The 22521-nt window shown below is 37.7% G+C and overlaps 2 protein-coding genes across 2 annotated transcripts; both read right to left on the bottom strand.

The window, feature by feature from the left end:
- Positions 1 to 555: 555 nt before the first annotated feature.
- LOC120428377 (putative U5 small nuclear ribonucleoprotein 200 kDa helicase) lies at positions 556 to 6138 on the bottom strand (the record flags this gene model as incomplete). The annotated part of the gene is given in 6 exon segments (XM_039593376.2): positions 556 to 706; positions 767 to 856; positions 858 to 904; positions 906 to 2445; positions 2502 to 2986; positions 5740 to 6138. Coding segments are annotated over 6 exon segments (2712 nt in total), but the record flags the coding sequence as incomplete, so codon positions are not given.
- Positions 6139 to 9707: 3569 nt separating this feature from the next.
- On the bottom strand, positions 9708 to 15356 carry LOC120428378 (uncharacterized). The gene is made up of 5 exons (XM_039593377.2): positions 15324 to 15356; positions 14977 to 15086; positions 14769 to 14917; positions 14409 to 14556; positions 9708 to 14262 (listed from the first exon to the last, which is right to left on the bottom strand). The coding sequence occupies exons 1-5, from the start codon at positions 15354 to 15356 to the stop codon at positions 14016 to 14018; spliced, it is 687 nt and encodes a 228-aa protein (XP_039449311.1). The 3' UTR covers positions 9708 to 14015.
- Positions 15357 to 22521: the final 7165 nt, after the last annotated feature.

Consider the following 22521-nt stretch of genomic DNA (forward strand, 5'->3'; position numbering starts at 1 on the left):
GCTAATCCGCGAACCAAACGTACCGCGCAATCACTAACCGGTTTCTTCCGACGAGTCTCCCTGATCAAGGAATCGGGATGTTACGAAATGAGCCTTCCGGAATGAGGCGTTGTGGATGAACCTGATGGTCGTCATGATCAGCCAAGACTCACCGAAAGCTGTCGAACAACTTCAAGCTGCTCCTCAACGCTGAGTTAATGGTACCTACCACAAGTGTAAGTTTTCGTATGATAAATTAAACTCGCTAGAGAAGCAAAAACAGCGGGTGAAGGACGTCGCTGAGTTCCTGGCACCAGATCCAGAACTTTGTGCACGTTTGTCTGGACCACACCGCAGCACCGTTGGAAGAAACCTAGCACATCAACGTGTAATACCTTGGACATATCGCCAACCTACCTGACCTGAACGATTACCGGAACACGATCGCCGCCTTGGAGCTGATCATCCACGCCGCGATCTTCTTAATCTACATTTGTTCTCGATGTGTCGATTTCATTCATATTAAATAATAAAAAATATATGGGCGGGGAAGGATGGGGGGAGGGTGGGGGGGACTCAAGGTTGTCTTCTTGTATTATTAGTGAACAAAATATGATCCTCAAGGGGCTTCGTCGGCATCGAGGCGGCAGCAATGCACCTGATTTGCTGGATGCTGAAGAGGTGAGCCTGCAGCTGCAGGTTTGTCTTGATGTGAAGGTCGATGTATCTGAATGGGGATTGGTCGAAATTGATCTTCTGCGAACATTTAGTATTCAGACATACCTACTTGTGAGCAGTTTCGTTCGGTCCGGTCAGCTTGTTTGGCAACTGCGCGGCCAAAATGTTGTCCTCGAAGATGATCTCCAGAAGCCTATAGATTCAACGACAAGTTGAACAGCTCGATCGTGATGTAGTTGATGTAGTAGCAGGTACGCCGCGATCATGTCCAGATTCAGCGGCAGCGTATCCATCTCGTCCTCCACGCTGATGCATATGGACTGCTCCAGGTCGGAGCGGGTCGATTCGACCAAATCGGACAGGTGGTCTGACAAGTGTCGGTGGGTGACGCCCTGCAGGTTGTAGTAGTTCGGGTTCTGGGTGAGTCGCCGGTACAGGAACGTCCAGGTGAGGTAATCAACGGCGTCCTGTTTGTTTTCAATGGTTTTGGTGACGATCTCCGCGTTGAAGTGATCGCGCATACGATGATCCAGATGACTTTCCACCGGTAAACTCTCGTTGAGGAACTTCTTGAAGAAGTCCTTTTTGGAGCTCTGACACATCAGCACGCACTTGGCGTCGTCATCCTCTAGCGGACGGTTGGCCCGTCCCACCATCTGCATGACATCGGTGACCGGGTAGACGTCGTACGAGTGACTCTTACCGTTACAGAACTGCGTGTCCATGATGATCACCAGGTAGGCGAAAATGTTCAAGCCCCAGCACAGATCCCGCGTGACGACGGCAATCTGCACCGCACCGGAATCGAACAGCTGCTCCACGATGCGATGATCAGACGCCGCCAAGCCTTCGTGGATGTACGCAACCCCCTGCGAGAGTGTCTCCTTCAACGTTTTATCCGTCATGCGATCCAAAAACGGCTTAATGTCCGCCTCCTCGGCGTGGAAGAACCGGTTCGGTTGAGCTTCAGCAGCACAGTAAGTAAAAATATCAATCGCCGGCAAACGAGCCAACTTCCTCGAGTTCACAAACACAATCACCGGTTTGTGCGGGCTGAACTTGGTTACGGCGTTGTACATCGGTTTGGACATGGCCGCAATGCGCGACGCGTTGTGCGTAATGTTGAATCCCTGCACGTGCAGTTCCAGCGGGATTGGCCGCACGCTCGGATAGAAGTTGAAGGTCGCATTCGCGTTGCAACCCAGCCATTAAGTTACGTCCCGGGCGTCCGACAGCGCGATGATCCGGATCTGCTTCTCAATCTGGGACGAAATGTACCGCATACGGGAGCAGACGACCTCCAACACAGGACCTTCCTCACCGCTAATCAACTGCAGCTCGTCCACAATAAACAGCTGGATATTCTGGACGTTCTTCCTCTGCTTCCAACGCCGAGACAAAATGTTCCACTTGTCTGCCGTGGTCACGATGATTTGCCCCTTGGCGATCAGCTTCAAGTCCGTTCCGGTTTCCCCCGTCAGCTTGACCACCTTGCAGCCCAAGTTCTGGCCAAACTTCTGGTGCCAATCCATGAAGATCAGCTCGGCCAGCGCGTCCCTTGAGACCAGATAAAGAACCCGACCGTGCGGATTCTGCTGCAACTTCCGCAGCACGGCAAACTCCGCGATCCTCGTCTTGCCCGACCCGGTTGGCGCACCCACAAACACATTGTCCTCATTGTTGTACACCGCGTTGAAGACCTGCGTCTGGATCGGATTGAACTGCGAGAACGCGTACAGATTGGCAGCGGCTGCAAATCGAGCAGCTCCGTCGGCGGCAGGTTCTTCTCTGGTAGAATCAGGTGACGGAACGAAACCGGAAGTTGCGTCTCCGCGCCAATCCACCGGTCGGACACGATGCGCAGGAAGTACTGCGGTGGCAACGGTTCAAACACCGGCACGAAGAACTTCACCAGGTGATCGTCCTGGCAGTACTTGTACTTGAGCAGGAAGTACTCGTAGTGCAGGATAACCTCGGAGTCGACGTCCTCAACCAAAATCCAGAACGCCTCCGACTGGCCGTGTACCTTCTCGTCCCACTGGAAGTCCGGCGGGATGGTCAACTCGACGCGCAGCGTAATCGGTTGAATGTGCGTGGACAGCTCCAGCTTGGGGAACTGGTGCACGTACTTGTAGATGGTCTTGTTCAGCTTCGGCACGCGAATCAACTCTCCGATCTCGTTCGCCTCCAGATCGTACAGCCGCTCCCACGGGAAGTTCTTCTTCTCGATCTTCTTCACGATCTCCTCGGGCATCTTTCGGAACAGACGCAACGGGGACATGCTCTGCCACATGCGCCGATCGATCCCATCATGTGCTGCTTTGCCCAGCTATGAGACCCTGCCACAGGGCGGGTGTATCCTTGATGCCAAAATTTGCGATTGAGAACGATCCGACTCATCCGAGAACTCGGCGGTTAGCCGAGGCGCTACAAACGGAAGAAAAAGATCGCAAACTCAAAAAAAAATACCTCAGATCTAGAAAACCAAAGATTGTACTTGCCCCTCGTCCATACCGAATGAACAAGTGTTCATCTTCACGTTCACCCTGTTACCAGTCTACCAGTCAACGGGATGTAAACAAAGTGCGTGGAACGAAAAAAAATGTGTGTCGGGAAATCTGTGTTTTTGTCGCGGAAAAAATGTTATGGTGCTAGGAAAACTGCTCTAGTGATGGAAAAACGGAAAAGGAAAGTGAAATTGAATGTGTCGCTAATTGTGTTTGGTTGTAAAAAGGTGTTTTTTTCTATTTTATTTTCAGGTGCAGACTGCAGAAAGCAGCCCAGAACCTGGATGAACTGGATCAAAAGAACTGAAGAAACTAAAAATAGCGCAGATTCTTGTCGGCAAAGTAGAGCTTTCGCTCACTTTGCAACGTGATCGCGCGGCGCGAATGAAAAAAAGCAATGTTTACCTACAACTACAAAAGAGGATCGATCCAGAAGAACTGCAAAGGAGAAATGATCGGCAAAGCAAACTGCTCTACGTAAACAAAACTACTTCATCGACCATAATCAACACCAATTAGAAATTATGCTGATATTATGGAAGCAACTATCTACCTCCGATGGAAAAACTTACTGCGAGGGAAAATTCAATGAAAAAAAAGGTAATTTGAGTGCTAATTAGCACAATTCACTAAATATTTACAAAAAAAAACTAATGCCAGAATGTGTCAGTTTTAGGTCAACCTCAACCTGGACCACCACTGGAGACAATTCATCGAAAAAAAATATATACAAAATGGAAAATTTATCAACTGGAAATGGAAAATATGTACAACATGGAAAAGGATCGAAAATATTTACAAAAAGATGATAACAAGATGGAAAAGCTTCGAAAAAACTTCAGCAAACAGCTGCACACTGTCCCCTGTGCAAAACCTTGAGTAGTTTTAAGTTTCCTAACAAAATTCAATAGAATAAGTACTAAAACTAGAATTAATGTAGGTACACTACTAACTAAACTTTTACTAACTAAATTATGTCTAAATATTTACAAATTTGTACAAATTCCGTCGTTTTGGCGTGAATTTTCGATGCTGTTCGGTCAATACGATCGTTTGGTACTCGCTTTACTTCTTTCGCCTGATTCAGGCCACGACTCATTCGATATCATCGTTTAGTCTCCCGTTAAACAGTCATGAATCGTGTTCACTACTCTGGGCCGGTCATCGACTTAACTCAATCTTATTTGTGGAATGAAAAGCTTTCCCGCGTTCAAGGGTTTCATTGATCGAATTAACCTCCCATTATCAAATCATCTGCCTCGACAGGAGTCAAAATCGGTGGATTTTTGTGGTTATAAATTTCCCATTAACGGTATTTTTGAAAATTCGTTCATTTTCGAACTTGTGGTCACTCTTGATTGGTGATAAAAGTTACATAGCTTGCTGGGTCATAATATTTACAAATTCCGTCAAAATCAGTCAGCAGATTTCAGCTTTTTCAGCTGGTCTGCGAAGTAAACTCCAATTCTTTTTCCCTCGCCAGTTTCCAACTCGTAGGTGTTGCTTCCAAGAACCTTCTTCACCACGCACGGCTCGTACTTAGGGGCCAGCTTCTTACAAAACCCTACTCCTTTGTCGGACAGGTCGAACGTCTTCTTGAGGACCTTTTCCCCCACGGCGTACTTCGGGAAGTTCGAGCTAGATCGCAGGTTGTACTGCTTCGCGTGGCGCTGATACGCGGCCGCCAGGTTCACCTTCACGTCTTCGAAAAGCTTCTTCCTCTGCGCTGAGACTTCCGTCTCCTTGGTCGCCTCCGGGGCGTGCGTGTCTCTGATCCGCGAGTACTCCCTTCCATCCGAAACTTGATCTCTCCCGAAAACGATGAAATACGGACTGTACTTGGTCGAGATGTGGACAGCGGTCCGAATCGCGGCCGCAATGGCTTGGATATCGTCCGCCCAATGCTTGTGTTCCTTCTTCAGCGTGGCTCGTATCGCCGTCGTGATGACCCTGTTCACGCGCTCCGTGTTGTTGACTTGCGGATGGTAGGCAGGTGTCAACCAGTGCGTCACGTGGTATGATTCCAACAAACCCCTGAAAATCTTAGACACGAACTGGGACTCGTTGTCCGTAAGGATGATCTCGGGTACGCCGAAGAGTCGGAAAATCATGTAGTGGGAATGGTAATTTTGCCAGTTTTTAACATCTTTTTTGAACAGTGTTCTCAAAAGTGTTTGTTTGCCTACCAAATCAAGAGCGTCAGTCTCCTGTGTCAGCTGATTGCGGATCCCTAGCTCATAATCAACTTGCTCCGCATTCAAATATTCTGCACATGGAAGCCGAGCCATTTTGAAAATATTATTTTTAAATGGAATGGTGCAGCAAAAAAAAAAAATCTTAAAATCTACAAATTTCTAAAACTACAAAATTATTAAAACTACAAATTAAGAATGAGAAAAATGGGAAGAATTGATGAAACCAAATAAATTTGCCTCAAAACTCCAGAAAAATTAAAAGCTACAAATTATTTACAAGAAAAAATTTACGCAAAAGTTCATCAAATTGCGAGAACTCAAAAAAAATCAATCAAAAGCAAAATGTTCAGAAAAAAATCAATTCGCTTAAGAAAATTTACGTGCCAAATCTTGTTGGGCGCCAAATGTAGCCAACGCAGCAGACGGGACGCGGACTGGGTCACGTACACCATGTCGGCCATCAGGGCAAAGCCCTCGAGCTTCAGCTGGGAGATGTAGGCTTGCAGGAAGACGTTGACCTTGGCGCTGGGTTCTTCCATGCTTTCCTTGATCGGGATCGGAACGCGCTCCATCAGCTTTTGCAGCTCGAGTGTCTCTTCCTCGCGAACCGCTATGTTCCGGAACTCGCCGGACATCCGACCGATTCTGGTGACCTGGAAGTGGTCACTTTTGCGGTCGTACTTGATGAGACCGCTCTTCCACAGGTTTGCACCAAGTTGGCGCGGAAGTCCTCCAGCAGCGGGTAAAAATTCAAAACAAAAACATGTGTTTTGCAATATTTGAAAACATTACAGGCAACAGTCTTGTACCTACTTGTGGAAGCTGGATATTTTTTAATCATTTTTTTTAACACTAAGATTTATTGCATTTTTATGGTTTGACTTATCTAAAACTATTTTTGCATGTATCAAAATTGTGTTAAACATCCAAAAAGTATTTAAAAGGTGCAAAATTAAATAAAAACTGAAAAAATAAAAATATATTTTACATCCAGTAGAAGGTTCTGTACGGTAGGCATGTCTGGGTACAGTGCCGCCATCTATGAAACAAATGAAGGGTTCACAAAACTGTCGATAGAGGGCCATCGCGCACCAACACTGCGAACCTAGCGGTAAAAACGAGAAACATGCCGTCAGGTGTTCCATTGTATGGTATTGAAATGATATACGTCCATTTTTATGACTTTTCATGTTTTTCAATAGTTGATTTTTTATTATTAATAGTCTTTTCATACATTTGCAAGTGTATATAACAGAATTGCGTATATATTGTATTGCAAGTTTATATTATTAAATTATCGATAAGCTAATACATCCCCACTTTAGGGACACAAACCCTCCCTCCTCTTTCTTTCACCTATTCTACTAATCCTAATGTTCTTGTTCATGAAGGATATGTTAGAGGTACTTTTTATGATGTTTTGTACTAACTAACATAGAACTTAAATGTGGATCAGTTTCATGGATTGATCGCAGAAATTCATCATGCTAAGTCAATATTTTGCTGAATACTTTTTTCGGTATCAAACTGAGATTCTCCAGTTTCGCTTGAGAAACTTCGGTACGAATACTTATTTTGACTAAGGTACTCAATTTTGCAACAGAAAATTCCAATAAAGTCATTTCGAACTTCTTGATTTTTAAAGCGACGATGCCCACGAAGTAGGTAGCAAAGCAAGTGAAATAAACGGGCGCATATGTAGATTGCAGCAAATTTTGAAAAAACGTAAATGTTCAAAATGGCATATCTCCGAAAACGCAAAAAATCGCAGGTTGGAAATTTCAGCAATGTTAGATTATGATCCAATCTTTCAAGTGATCTTAGTTTCATGTTTAGCATCGGTTAGCAAAAAAAAGTACTCGATTAACAAACACAAAAAAATAAGTTTTGTCAAAAAAATGCTTCAGTTATTCGATGAAAACTTCAGTTTTTGGTTCGGAAACAACATTTTATCTATTAATAGTTTCAAAGCTTATCTCATTACCTTTCCAACGATGTATAATTGTCCTAATAAAATATTTAAAATGGCTGAGCTTTGTTAAAATTAAACAATCAGGCTTTTTTACGAAAAATCTAGTTTTTTACTCCATTTTTTGACTTTCAGCTTGCGTATCTCCGTAATGAACAAACTTAGAGCTTTAAAAATTTGGATTTTTCTTAGTTAGGGCATCTCCAGCGCTGGGTGCAAACATCGAAGCAAAGCAAATTTGCACCCGACGTTAACCCCACCGCGGTACCTGTCGCGGTAGCAAATTTGCTCTCAGTTCTTCAGGATTTCACTTTGCTACCCGTTATTCTGCTGGTTTGCTACGGAGGCAAATGGAATGATGCACGGAAAATCGAATCATGCACGGAAAAAAAAATTGAAATTGTTTTTTTTGTGCAAAAAAAACAAATTTAAAAATTAAAAAAAAATTAAAAAAAACTAAAAAAAATTTAAAAAATTAAAAAAAATTTAAAAAAAAAAAATTAAAAAAATTAAAAAAAAATAAAAAAAACATTAAAAAAAATTAAAAAAATTAAAAAAAATTAAAAAAAAATTAAAAAAAATTAAAAAAAATTAAAAAAATTAAAAAAAAATTAAAAAAATTAAAAAAAATTAAAAAAATAACAAAATTTTAAAAAATTTAAAAATTTAAAAAATTTAAAAAATTTAAAAAATTTAAAAAATTTAAAAAATTTAAAAAATTTAAAAAATTTAAAAAATTTAAAAAATTTAAAAAATTTAAAAAATTTAAAAAATTTAAAAAATTTAAAAAATTTAAAAAATTTAAAAAATTTAAAAAATTTAAAAAATTTAAAAAATTTAAAAAATTTAAAAAATTTAAAAAATTTAAAAAATTTAAAAAATTTAAAAAATTTAAAAAATTTAAAAAATTTAAAAAATTTAAAAAATTTAAAAAATTTAAAAAATTTAAAAAATTTCAAAAATTTAAAAAATTTAAAAAATTTAAAAAATTTAAAAAATTTAAAAAATTTAAAAAATTTAAAAAATTTAAAAAATTTAAAAAATTTAAAAAATTTAAAAAATTTAAAAAATTTAAAAAATTTAAAAAATTTAAAAAATTTAAAAAATTTAAAAAATTTAAAAAATTTAAAAAATTTAAAAAATTTAAAAAATTTAAAAAATTTAAAAAATTTAAAAAATTTAAAAAATTTAAAAAATTTAAAAAATTTAAAAAATTTAAAAAATTTAAAAAATTTAAAAAATTTTAAAAATTTTAAAAATTTTAAAAATTTTAAAAATTTTAAAAATTTTAAAAATTTAAAAAATTTAAAAAATTTAAAAAATTTAAAAAATTTAAAAAATTTAAAAAATTTAAAAAATTTAAAAAATTTAAAAAATTTAAAAAATTTAAAAAATTTAAAAAATTTAAAAAATTTAAAAAATTTAAAAAATTTAAAAAATTTAAAAAATTTAAAAAATTTAAAAAATTTAAAAAATTTAAAAAATTTAAAAAATTTAAAAAATTTAAAAAATTTAAAAAATTTAAAAAATTTAAAAAATTTAAAAAATTTAAAAAATTTAAAAAATTTAAAAAATTTAAAAATTTAAAAAATTTAAAAAATTTAAAAAATTTAAAAAATTTAAAAAATTTAAAAAATTTAAAAAATTTAAAAAATTTAAAAAATTTAAAAAATTTAAAAAATTTAAAAAATTTAAAAAATTTAAAAAATTTAAAAAATTTAAAAAATTTAAAAAATTTAAAAAATTTAAAAAATTTAAAAAATTTAAAAAATTTAAAAAATTTAAAAAATTTAAAAAATTTAAAAAATTTAAAAAATTTAAAAAATTTAAAAAATTTAAAAAATTTAAAAAATTTAAAAAATTTAAAAAATTTAAAAAATTTTAAAAATTTTAAAAATTTTAAAAATTTTAAAAATTTAAAAAATTTAAAAAATTTAAAAAATTTAAAAAATTTAAAAAATTTAAAAAATTTAAAAAATTCAAAAAATTTAAAAAATTTAAAAAATTTAAAAAATTTAAAAAATTTTAAAAATTTTAAAAATTTAAAAAATTTTAAAAATTTAAAAAATTTAAAAAATTTAAAAAATTTAAAAAATTTAAAAAATTTAAAAAATTTAAAAAATTTAAAAAATTTAAAAAATTTAAAAAATTTAAAAAATTTAAAAAATTTGAAAAATTTAAAAAATTTAAAAAATTTAAAAAATTTAAAAAATTTAAAAAATTTAAAAAATTTAAAAAAATTAAAAAATTTAAAAAATTTAAAAAATTTAAAAAATTTAAAAAATTTAAAAAAAATTAAAAAAATTTAAAAAAAATTAAAAAAAATTTAAAAACTTAAAAAATTTAGAAAATTTAAAAAATTTAAAAAAAATAAAAAATCATAGGAAAAATTTAAAAAAAATAATTTAGGCCGCTGCAAATATTTTTTGAAGTTTATGTCCCTCGACTCTGGGTCTCGTGGCGCAGGGGTAGCGGCTTCGGCTGCCGATCCCGATGATGCTATGAGACGCGGGTTCGATTCCCGCCTTATCCACTGAGCTTCTATCGGATGGTGAAGTAAAACGTCGGTCCCGGTTTCTCCTGTCTCGTCAGAGGCGCTGGAGCAGAAATCCCACGTTAGAGGAAGGCCATGCCCCGGGGGGCGTAGTGCCAATAGTTTCGTTTTTTTTCGTTTTCGTCCCTCGACTCTGGTCCAGGTCGTGGAGGGGGGGAAGGGGGGCAAAACATAATAAAAATTGAAATAACAAGCTATGTTCTCAACAATTGAATGAAAAAAGTGTTTTAAAATGCATTTCACAACTGCCCAGTTGTTTTGCAATCATTATTTTTCAAAATATCCAATTATTGAAGAGATTTTTTTTTCGCCGAAAAAAAACTTTTTGCGGTGCTGTACATTGGAATTCCACAAAAATTGAAAATATTTTTGACCGAACCCAGACATGCTACATATGATTTTAAACGTAGGAAAATGCATTTCTAATTGTTTTCTGTTGGATGGACTTATATTTCCTTTAAAATTTGGAAGTTTTCTGAAAAACGTATTTTTTTGCCGCCTGGTTTTTCGAACCGGGGGCGACATAAACTTTGAAAAATATGTGCAACAGCTTAAAATAATTGAAAAAAATATTATTATTTTTTAAATTAAAATTTTGTAAAAGTAAACAAAAATAAATTTTGGATTTTTTTATTTTGAAATTTTTGATTTTTTTAATTTTTGTATTTTTTAATTTTAGAATTTTTGAATTTTTGAGTTTTTGAATTTTTTAATTTTTGAATTTTTAATTTTTGAATTTTTGAATTTTTGAATTTTAGAATTTTTGAATTTTTGAATTTTTGAATTTTTGAATTTTTAAATTTTTGAATTTTTGAATTTTTGAATCACCCACAAGAGCAGACATAGAAAATCTCCGAAACACGTATTCAAAACTTTGCCCCCGGCTTGCCGGTACTTGTCGGGTATCAGAAAATGAGTACCCGACAGGTACCGACACATATTTTTCTTCTACAGATGAACTTGAGATCAAATTTGATACCTGCTTTGCTACGCGCGGTGGGAGACTCGGGGGCAAACTCGAGAGCAAATTAGGTGGGAATCAAATCGGGTAGCAAATGGTTTAACTTTCGACATTTTCAAAAATGAAATTCTTTGAAATTTTCAATAGGATTAAAAATTTTAATGAACTTTTAGCATTTCTAGGCATGAATCAACACATAATTATTGATTTTGAAGGTAAACGAGAGCAAAAAATGATAAAAACCCATATTTGCCCCCCGCAGTGGGCTTGTTTCGGTGGCAAATTTGCTACCCTAGCGGTGGGGATGACGGAGTTTTTTCAAGGTGGCAAATTTGATCTCGGTATTCATGAGCCGGGTGCAAATTTGATTTGCACCCCAGCGCTGGAGATGCACTTAGAATGTTTACTTTTGAGAAAAAAATACCAAAAAATATTTGGAGAAGGTAACTTTTTTGAAACTTGGCCACCCAATATACCATAGTGCACCCTCAGGCCGCTGGCCTTAACCGCAAAGGAGGGTCCCCTCTCGGCACGCCCGCTTCAGTGGACTCTGGGGCTGCCGATCAGCCAATGAGGGAAGACGCCTGCCCACCGGAACCAGCAACGCCCACTGGTCGTCCATCATCCCGGCACGGAAGCCGGAAGAATCGACGCCGCCCAAGGAGGCCGGCGAACAACGCTGCATCTGGCGCCGAAGACCAGACTCGCAGTCAAGAACAAAGGGCCGCCGCATCAGCAACAACAATACCCCCCCCCCCCCTCTTGGGGCAGTTCCCGCCGCAGAGTGGAGGTTGGACGAACTCCTCTGCCTTCCCGCAATCGCCGGAGGTGAACCATCAGCTGAGCGGATCACGGTATGTTAGCCCCTGAAAAACCCACATTTTACACACCCACACCCACACGAACCAAAATCCCAAATAAAGTGCTGTTGAAAAGTGGAAATCCTTCCGTGTTTTTCTGTTGTAACCGATCCTCCCTTGAATCACCTGGTAGTTTGCCGACCCTGGGATTACCCGGTTTGAGTCTTGTGCTACGCTGGCCAAGCCATTACTCTCAGAAGGAAAACTCTCCTCCTCCCTTTCGAAAGTAAAATCCAACTTGTGTCAGTCAGTAGAGTTTTCTCTTCTTTAATCTAATCTAATCTAACCCTAGCGCAGCCAGTCTTTCGAGGGCATCCTGGAAAATGCCTAAGGTTGATCAACGCCTAGCATCCTCTTGTCATTATTAACATTTGCAGTGCCCCAATGCAATAAATTGCTTTGAAACATCACATACGTTAAAGCGGCCAGGCCAACTGCGTAAAGTTTACCGCAAAGATGATTCGTTGAAGTGGATTGAGTTTGAGCACGAATGTTTAAACAACAATACAGTTCTGAATCTACAGGGGAGGAAGAAACGTGAGCAATTCTCTGAGATTTCGGTCATTCGATTTTTTTTGTATTTTTTAATCCGGCTGAAACTTTTTTGGTGCCTTCGGTATGCCCAAAGAAGCCATTTTGCATCATTAGTTTGTCCATATAATTTTCCATACAAATTTGGCAGCTGTCCATACAAAAATGATATGTGAAAATTCAAAAATCTGTATCTTTTGAAGGAATTTTTTGATCGATTTGGTGTCTTCGGCAAAGTTGTAGGTATGAATATGGACTACACTGAAAAAAAATGATACACGGTAAAAAAAAATTTGGTGATTTTTAATTTAACTTTTTGTCACTAAAACTTGATTTGCAAAAAAACACTATTTTTATTTTTTTTCATTTTTTGATATGTTTTAGAGGACATAAAATGCCAACTTTTCAGAAATTTCCAGAATGGGCAAAAAATCTTTGACCGAGTTATGATTTTTTGAATCAAACAGGCCAAACATTCAATATTACGCCCATTTGAAATGTTAGTCTTGATTTAAAATTTTTGAAAGTATTTTTTTCGAAAAGATCGGAAAATTTCACGAATGTTTCATGTTTCAACATTGTAAATCGGACCTATAGTTGCTGAGATATCGACATTAGAAAATGGTGGGTTGTTTGGGTGAGACTTAGAAAACATCAATTTTCCTGTTTTTTAACATTTGCATGGCAATATCTCAGCAACTAAGGGTCGTATCAACAAAGTCCGAAAAAGCAAAATATAGAGAATTTTCTCAACTTTCCAAAAATATTTTTTCCAAAAGTGGGCAAACATGGGCACTATTTTTAAAAAATGAAAAACTGCGACTATTTTCAAAAAAGTTACTTAAAAATGGCTATAACTTAAAAACGGTACACTTTATCAAAATTTCACTAAAGTACTTTTTGATTGCAAATTCGATTTTACATCGAAAAATGAAGTTGAAAAATTTTTGCGACCAATATTTCGATTTTTTTTTAAAATCTGTATTGATTCAAAAAATCATAACTCGGTCAAAGATTTTTTGCCCATTCTGGAAATTTCTGAAAAGTTGGCATTTTATGTCCTCTAAAACACATCAAAAAATGAAAAAAATTAAAAATAGTGTTTTTTTGCAAATCAAGTTTTAGTGACAAAAAGTTAAATTAAAAATCACCAAATTTTTTTTTACCGTGTATCAATTTTTTTCAGTGTAGTCCATATCCATACCTACAACTTTGCCGAAGACACCAAATCGATCAAAAAATTCCTTCAAAAGATACAGATTTTTGAATTTTCACATATCATTTTTGTATGGACAGCTGCCAAATTTGTATGGAAAATTATATGGACAAACTAATGATGCAAAATGGCTTCTTTGGGCATACCGAAGGCACCAAAAAAGTTTCAGCCGGATTAAAAAATACAAAAATTAAAATTAAAGAAAAAAGACCGATTCCGTAGAGAACTGCTCACGTGGGGATTCCCCGCTCACGTTCCTGTTTTTTAGAAAAGATACTCTAAATTTAAAAAGATCGTTCGTTCGTGAATATTCGTTGAAAGTTCAAACTTTTTAATTTAAAAGTTGGAAAGTTGTTGATACTACCATGCATTTCTGGAACAAAATCATTGTATCGGTAAAAGTTTTTTGCTTTTAATTTAAGAAGAAACTTTTTATGGCGTGAATAAATAACATTTAACATTACAGTGATGATTTACGAAAAATGTGATGGATTTAATTTCAATATTTTAATATTAAAACAGTTGCTTCAGTTTTTTGTATTCAACGCATCTGCTGAACCGATTCTTACGGTACGCCACCGGTCACGTCCGAAGGCCCCATGCTGAGCAGGTTACGGATGGACGTTTCGTTGGGCAGCAACATCGCGGCCTTCATTTTGGAGCGCGACAGCGTTGTAGAGAACAGGGTGGTCTCGTTGCCGGCCATCATCAGGACAGGCTTGGAGGAGTTGGCCATTGGTTGTTGATTCGGGAAGGGAAGTCGACGTTTTCCGGCTGGAAAGTAAAGCGCCTGAACGGATAGTTCTCGATCACTTCGTCCTCCTTCGAGAATGACACAGATGTTCCAACTCGCCGTCAAAGTTCATCCCGCCGAAGCTGCGTTTGTGGGCGGTAGTTTCTGAAAGAGTTTGAAAGTAAATGAAATTGGTGAGACATTGAGCACATTCTCAATACTCACCGGTGACTTCTTCGGTATTCCAGGTAGATGTTCTGGATCAGGTTCGTCGGATCTCGCTCCAACCTCTGGAAGTAATCCGAGTATGTCAACTCCAGGACTTGCGGCATTCGTACAGACGGTCCATCCAGAACTGGTGCAAACTGTTCTTCTGGATGTTTAGGTAATAATCGTCAAACATGTTCCGCAACGAGAAATGGACTGCGGACCCTCAGGGCATCCCACACTGTCCCGTCATCACTTTCGGCACATAATGCTGCTGATGGTCGTAAACCACCGGCACCGAGTGCAACATCCGCGCTGATTACCTCCGATTATGGCGCTTCTCGTCGTTTCCCTCTTCCGTCGGATCCTTCTCCTCACCGTTAAAATTTACTTTATCGTACTTGTTCGAAAAGCGGATGTAAATCTGCTTCAACTTCAATTTCGTCCACCTGGCCACCACCACCGAATACAACTGGTGCAAATCCACATACCGACCTCCGATCTTCGGCAACCGCATAAACTGCGTCCTACAAAAACAAACAAAATTAATCACAAACGCCACCAAACACCCAAGCTTCCTTCTTACCAACTCCGGTCGTGAAACAGCTGCAGGTCCTGCAGGAAGACGGCCTTGTCCTTTTTCGAAAACCAACTTTCCCCCCGACCTCGTCCCGCACCAGCACCACCCACCTTCCACTACTGTGTCCGCGTTCGACTCCTGGCTGTGGCCGCGTCCGGATTTGATTCGCTTCGTGGACAACTCACTCACCACCGGCACTACCAAAATGTTTGTTTACATTTTGTACTTAGGCGTACACGGTTACACAAGAACGACGAAATGAAAAAAAAATATGTAGTTCAGTTGCAGTTGAGTCTTTTTAACGGACGGACGCGTTTTTTAATTCGCTCTACACCTTATTTTTATTTACCTACACTGACCCAGTCCACAAACGTAAACGTAAACATATTTATTTTTTTTTGTCGCGCGTCGCGTGTGCACTTGTTAACAAACGTAAGCAAAATGCAGTGCTATGTGCCGACGTGCTCTTCACCCTTCGACCAACAATACCTCTGGAACTGTTCGGGCATTTGTAATCGAAAATTTCACGCAGCCTGTATTGGGGTCAAGCGTGGCTCCGAAGACGACTTGCAACTACATGTACTTCCTATATGCAGCCTTTGTCGAAATAACCTACATATGGAAATCGACATTAGAAAAATAATGCAGCATCATTTAGAAGGCAGTCATATGATCTTGACTCACATCAAGACCAATGACAAGACAAACCAAGAAGCCCTTAATGAACTGCATAATAAAATCATAGGCCTGCAGGAAGAAATTAGGAAATCTGCAGAAATCGCAAGTCGAATACTTTCGGCAGTATTAACACAGGCACCGGCAATGGACTTCCCCTTAAACGAAGTCAGAAAAGCATTTGAAGACACCACCTCGGACCAGAATCAAAAACTCGCTGAATCATTCTGCCGTATCCAGGAAATTACGTCATCCCACCGGGATGACATAATTAAAACAATTGCCTCAGCAGAAAAATGCCCCTCGGACATAATTTTAGCAGTCCACGATGAAGTGAGGGCCCTCACTTCATCCATCAATAAACTGCAAGACAATGAAATTGAAGTCCGGCAAAAATCACTGGCAGAAGAATTAAACGAACAAACCGTACTGGAAATCGAATCTGGCTGGCGACTTATCGGCAGCAAAAAAATTTGGAAGCCAGACTGGACCGACTTCGACGCCAGGCAGCGGACTCGCCGTCTTCAGGAAAAGGAAGCCGAAAAAGCACGTCGCTGCAACCGAAAACATCGTCAACAAATTCAGCACCAGCAACAACAACAATCACAACAACATCATCAGCAACGCCGGCAACAGCAACAACAATCACATCAGCATCTTCGTCGGCAACAGCACCAGACCAACTGCAACTCTGACGCAGGCCTAATCCCAAGTACGCCACATTTTAACTTAAAGGACAATCAATTCGACCAGGACAACGCAAGTAGCAGCAACTTTTTCACTCATTCGTCAACCAAATTGTCCGACAAGGAACTTCTAGACCAGGCAAGGGTCGAATTTTCTGGCCAACCTCCAACTACATCGAATTCAAACTTCATCAACTTCCGAAAAGGGGAAACCATCAACCCCTACCGGAAGGAAAAAACGCCAATCGTCCCACCTCTAAACGCCACCACGCCGCAGCCAGCAAAAACGTCATCACAAACTCCTGAAGTAACAGACAGTATGTTCTGTCTGGACCCAATGAAGCCGCCCATAGTACGCCTAACTGAACAGTGTGCAGTCGGCGATGGCCGTTTCCTGCTGGCCAGACTCCGCGAAATTAAAGTCTATGACAATCTCAGACTATACTTGGCGTATCTGAAGGACCAAAAACCGGACGTCTGCATAGACGGACTAACACTAACCAGCATGCATGTCTTTTTTGCATCCAATGGCCTGCCTACTGAACCTGAACATCTTATGAACATCTTCATGGAATACAACTCAACAATTGGAATTTCACCTAAGCAAACCCTCACCGACCTGGAAACCTACAGGAAATATGTAACTACTAGAAGACTTCAATACCTGCAGCATTCGCGCGAAGCCGCCAACAAATTTTACCTGCCGACTACATCGTCGAATTTTTACAAGCATTGACGCCTTCTAACACGGAAGAAGAAATGACACCCTCGCAAGAGGCAGTAAGTACTATTAATAATTTAAGTATGTCTCCAAAAATTTCTTCAACGGAACAACAGAATGCGAATGAAATTCTAATTTATTGTCAGAATTTCAATCGCATGAAAAGCCCAGGCAAAATGAAGGAAATTTCTTTAAACATTCTCTCACATTCTTTCGACATTATTCTTGGAACTGAAACTAACTGGGACGAAAGCGTCCACCCTGAAGAAATTTTTGGAAACAATTATTTTGTATTCCTAGGCAATAGAAATTTAAATCTCAGTCAGAAAAAGTCAGGAGGCGGCGTCCTCTTAGCCATAAATGCCAGACTTAATCCAAAAGAAATTGTAACTGAAAAACATTTTCAATTTGAACAAGTCTGGGCCAAAGCCACTATTGCAGGCCAAGTACACATTTTTGCATCAGTATACTTTCCGCCGGACCATGCAAATAAACAGTCGTATGAACTATTCTTTAAAACAGTAGAAATCATAACATCAAAAATGGAACCGGAAGTAAAACTTCACATTTATGGCGACTTTAATCAAAGCAAAGTCGAATTTATATCTGACCAAGAAAATGAAGCAATTCTTCTCCCAGTCATTGGGGAAAATGAAACTTTGCATTTTCTCTTTGACAATATTGCAAATTATGGACTTTTCCAAATCAATCATGTAAAAAACCAAAGAAATTCATTTTTAGACCTTTTATTCACTAACTGTATTGAAGACTTTTATGTACAAGAATCTGTAACCCCCCTTTGGAAGAATGAAGTCTTCCATACAGCAATTGAATATTCTATTTATGTCCATAAAAACACTTTGCCCATTGACTGGGAATATGAAGAAGTCCTGGAATACAATAAAACAAACTTTGTAGAAGCCAAACGTAAACTACTTGCAATTGACTGGCAAAATTTATTTAATAATGAAGGAAATGTCGACGAATTAGTAGGGAAATTCTATACGGAAATTAACACTATAACATCTGAAACCGTACCTACTAGAAGAAGACGACGTAATAACACAGGCAATAAATACCCAGTGTGGTTCACTCCACAACTAAGAAATTTAAAAAATAGAAAAGAAAAAGCCTACAAACTATACAGAAACAATACAAATGACACAAATCTTCTGAATTATCTGAATATTTCCGACCATTTTTTTTCGGCACTCAATTCTGCCAACGAAGAATATAATAGTAAAGTCGAATCTGAAGTCAAATCATGCCCGAAAAATTTCTTTAATTACGTAAAATCCAAATCCAAAAGTAGTAACTTCCCATCGCAAATGCAACTGGACGAAAATGTAGGCAGTAACTCAAAAGAAATTTGCAATCTTTTTTCAAAATTTATCAAAGAAGTATACACCTCATTTTCCGAAGAAGACCGCGACCGCGACTACTTTTCATATATACCGGAATTTTCAAATGACGTCTCAGTCAATTCTTTGTCAGAAACGGAAGTACGCCAGGCATTGAAGGACTTAGACTCATCAAAAGGACCAGGACCCGACGGAATAGCACCTGCATTCCTAAAGAACCTTGCAGAAGAATTGACATATCCACTGCATCATCTTTTCAACATGTCAATAAATACTGGAAAATTCCCACAAACATGGAAAAAGTCTTTTTTGGTGCCTATTTTCAAGTCAGGCCCAAAATCAGACATACGTAATTATCGCGGAATTGCCCTTTTGTCTTGCATTCCAAAACTTTTCGAATCTATTATAAATGAAAAAATCTTTCAGCAAGTAAAAAACCGCATCACATGTAAACAGAACGGCTTTTTTAAAGGCCGCTCTACTAGCACCAACCTTTTAGAATTTGTAAATTTTACACTGAATGCAATGCATAATCGCAATTTCGTAGAAGCAATTTACACAGACTTTAGTAAGGCATTTGACAGAATCGACATACCATTATTAATCTTCAAACTGCAGAAAATTGGAATTCAACCGAATCTTTTGGAATGGCTTAAGTCATATTTGACTAAGCGCGAACAAATTGTTCGCTTCCAAAATGTACTATCGGAATCAATTCACGTCACCTCTGGGGTTCCGCAAGGATCCCATCTAGGACCTCTTCTTTTCATCTTGTATGTAAACGACATTTCCTTCATTCTTAAAAAAATTAACGTACTTGTATATGCAGACGACATGAAATTGTATATGGAAATAGGAAATGCCAATGACAGTCATGTATTCCAAAACGAAATTAATCTTTTCTACACATGGTGTAGTAAAAGCCTACTCCAATTGAATGTAAAGAAATGTAATTCCATTGCCTTCAGCAGAAAACATGAAACACCAAACATAACAGTATTATTAGGAAACCAACCAGTAGAAAAATGCAAAGTAGTACGTGATCTAGGTGTCATCCTAGACTCACAACTAACTTTTGTAGAACACTATAACACAATAATAAACAAGGCAAAAAGTACATTAGGCTTTATAAAGCGCTTTGCATTCAACTTCCAGGACCCGTATACTATTAAATTACTCTATATAACGTATGTCAGGCCACTCTTGGAATACTGTAGTATCGTCTGGAATCCATACTATGCCGTACACCAAGCACGTATTGAATCTGTCCAAAAACAATTCTTACTGTACACTCAAAATCAGAAGTACCCTTCAAAAAGGGTTTTATCTACCCTTTATCTGTCTTCCCAAAGAAAAAAAACCCTTTTTGAGGGTAACTTCCACCCTTTTTTCAAGTTTACCGGTAATAACCCTTTGCAAAATGGTGACGACGGGTGAACTTGAAAAAAGGGTGGAAGTAACCCTCAAAAAGGGTTTTTTTTCTTTGGGATGACAGATAAAGGGTAGATAAAACCCTTTTTGAAGGGTACTTCTGATTTTGAGTGTACGCACTACGTAAACTTAACTGGACTGCATTTCCTCTCCCATCGTATGAAGCACGCTGCATGCTCATAAACATACAATCATTACAAGAACGTCGTAAATTTGCCATGCTCTCTTTCATCAACGACATTATTTCTCAACGCATACAGTCAGTAGCATTATTTTCAGTAATACGCAATAGTATTCATGAACCAAGCCGTACTCTTAGACATTCACAACTTTTTAGAATAACTGCATACACGACAAATTATTTAAAAAATTCGCCATTAAATCAAATGATGCGCTTTTATAATGAAAATTCACAGTACATACATTTCGACATGTCTAAACCAGAACTACGAAAAAATCTGTACAATAGAAATAATATCTAGTATGTAAGAAAATTGTAAGTAGTCTACATAAGCTTGACGAATAAACAATAAACATTCACTTGATTTACATGGCAAGGGGAACCAGACTAGAGAAGGTTAAGAATCGCTGAATAACAACACTATATTTTACACTAAACATATCCTACAAACAACAAATTAAAAGTAAAAACTGCTCTAGCATTAGCTGAAATGCAGCTGATTTCATGCAGCTGCTAGCAACACTGCTTCATTTTTTCCCATTTTATTGGCAACAATTGAGAAGTGAAAGAGAAAGAATGATGAAAATCAAAACAAAATATTTCTAGCTCGCTCATCCCTCTCCCAAACCAATCAGCAGAAAAAACGGCTTTCGGTCGCAGTCAAAGTCGCAGTTATTGCAGTTATTGTTCATGCTGTGTAATTGCGGTGTAGCTGAAATAATGATAAGAACAATTTCTTCTGCTGGACAGATTTCTCGAAGGAAGTCAGTTCGGTATCCAACGCAAACGGCAATTGCCGATGTTTACTTATGGATTCCCCCGTGGGAATACGGTTCGCCATTGAGAAATGAGCGTGCTGTTCCGGGGTTGCTAACACATTATAATAGGTCTAGACCGGAGCGGCCGGAGACCGTTGATAAATCTGTCTGAGACCGTCGTTTGGCTTTTTATTTATGATTAATTAGCTCGAACAAAAAGAAGTTGCACATTCCAGTACAAAATGCAACTTATAAATACTACTGAAACTGCGCCCGGATGCCACCGCTTATTTAGGCGTGACGGCAAAGCTGCATGATTCAACTAAAGAAACACATCAACAACCCGTTCCTGGCATCAAGTCTCCAACACCAAGCATTTCGTCAAATAAATTGTCCCCTTCCCCTTCTCAGAAAGTTCCTCCCATCAAGCTGTTTCTTTAAAGACGTAAACAAACCGAAAATAGAACTGGGGAAGGAGGACGAGAGCGAAAGAGATAACAACATTTTTGCATCTCATTTGCAGGACCGGATCAAGAACAGTAGGGGCCCAGCTCTAAAACAGAAATATTAAGTGGGTAATTCTCTACCAACTCACACGAAATCGGGAAAAGTTGCCCCGACCCCTCTTCGATTTGCGTGAAACTTTGTCCTAAGGGGTAACTTTTGTCCCTGATCACGAATCCGAGGTCCCTTTTTTGATATCTCGTGACGGAGGGGCGGTACGACCCCTTCCATTTTTGAACATGTGAAAAAAGAGGTGTTTTTCAATAATTTGCAGCCTGAAACGGTGATGAGATAGAAATTTGGTGTCAAAGGGACTTTTGTGTAAAATTAGACGCCCGATTTGATGGCGTACTCAGAATTCCGAATAAACGTATTTTTCATCGAAAAAAACACTAAAAAAGTTTTAAAAATTCTCCCATTTTCCGTTACTCGACTGTAAAAAATTTTGGAACATGTCATTTTATGGGAAATTTAATGTACTTTTCGAATCTACATTGTCCCAGAAGGGTCATTTTTTCATTTAGAACAAAATTTTTCATTTTAAAATTTCGTGTTTTTTCTAACTTTGCAGCGTTATTTTTTAGAGTGTAACAATGTTCTACAAAGTTGTAGAGCAGACAATTACAAAAATTTTGATATATAGACATAAGGGGTTTGCTTATAAACATCACGAGTTATCGCGATTTTACGAAAAAAAGTTTTGAAAAAGTTACTTTTTGCGTTTCTCTTTGTTTCGTCGTCCGTGTCTGTCGCGGGTGACCATGAATAGCCATGATCGATGACGACCAACTTTTTCAAAACTTTTTTTCGTAAAATCGCGATAACTCGTGATGTTTATAAGCAAACCCCTTATGTCTATATATCAAAATTTTTGTAATTGTCTGCTCTACAACTTTGTAGAACATTGTTACACTCTAAAAAATAACCCTGCAAAGTTAGAAAAAACACGAAATTTTAAAATGAAAAATGTTGTTCTAAATGAAAAAATGACCCTTCTGGGACAATGTAGATTCGAAAAGTACATTAAATTTCCCATAAAATGACATGTTCCAAAATTTTTTACAGTCGAGTAACGGAAAATGGGAGAATTTTTAAAACTTTTTTAGTGTTTTTTTCGATGAAAAATACGTTTATTCGGAATTCTGAGTACGCCATCAAATCGGGCGTCTAATTTTACACAAAAGTCCCTTTGACACCAAATTTCTATCTCATCACCGTTTCAGGCTGCAAATTA

The sequence above is a fragment of the Culex pipiens genome, chromosome 1 (assembly GCF_016801865.2).
Source record: "Culex pipiens pallens isolate TS chromosome 1, TS_CPP_V2, whole genome shotgun sequence".
NCBI lineage: Eukaryota > Metazoa > Arthropoda > Insecta > Diptera > Culicidae > Culex > Culex pipiens.

Coding starts and splice junctions, on each gene's coding strand:
- LOC120428378 (XM_039593377.2), bottom strand. CDS start 15,356: ATGTTTACGTTTACGTTTGTGGACTGGGTCAGT. Junction 14,918..14,976: donor CTGTTTCACGACCGGAGTTG/GTAAGAAGGAAG, acceptor TTGTTTTTGTAG/GACGCAGTTTATGCGGTTGC. Junction 14,557..14,768: donor CGATAAAGTAAATTTTAACG/GTGAGGAGAAGG, acceptor CTAAACATCCAG/AAGAACAGTTTGCACCAGTT.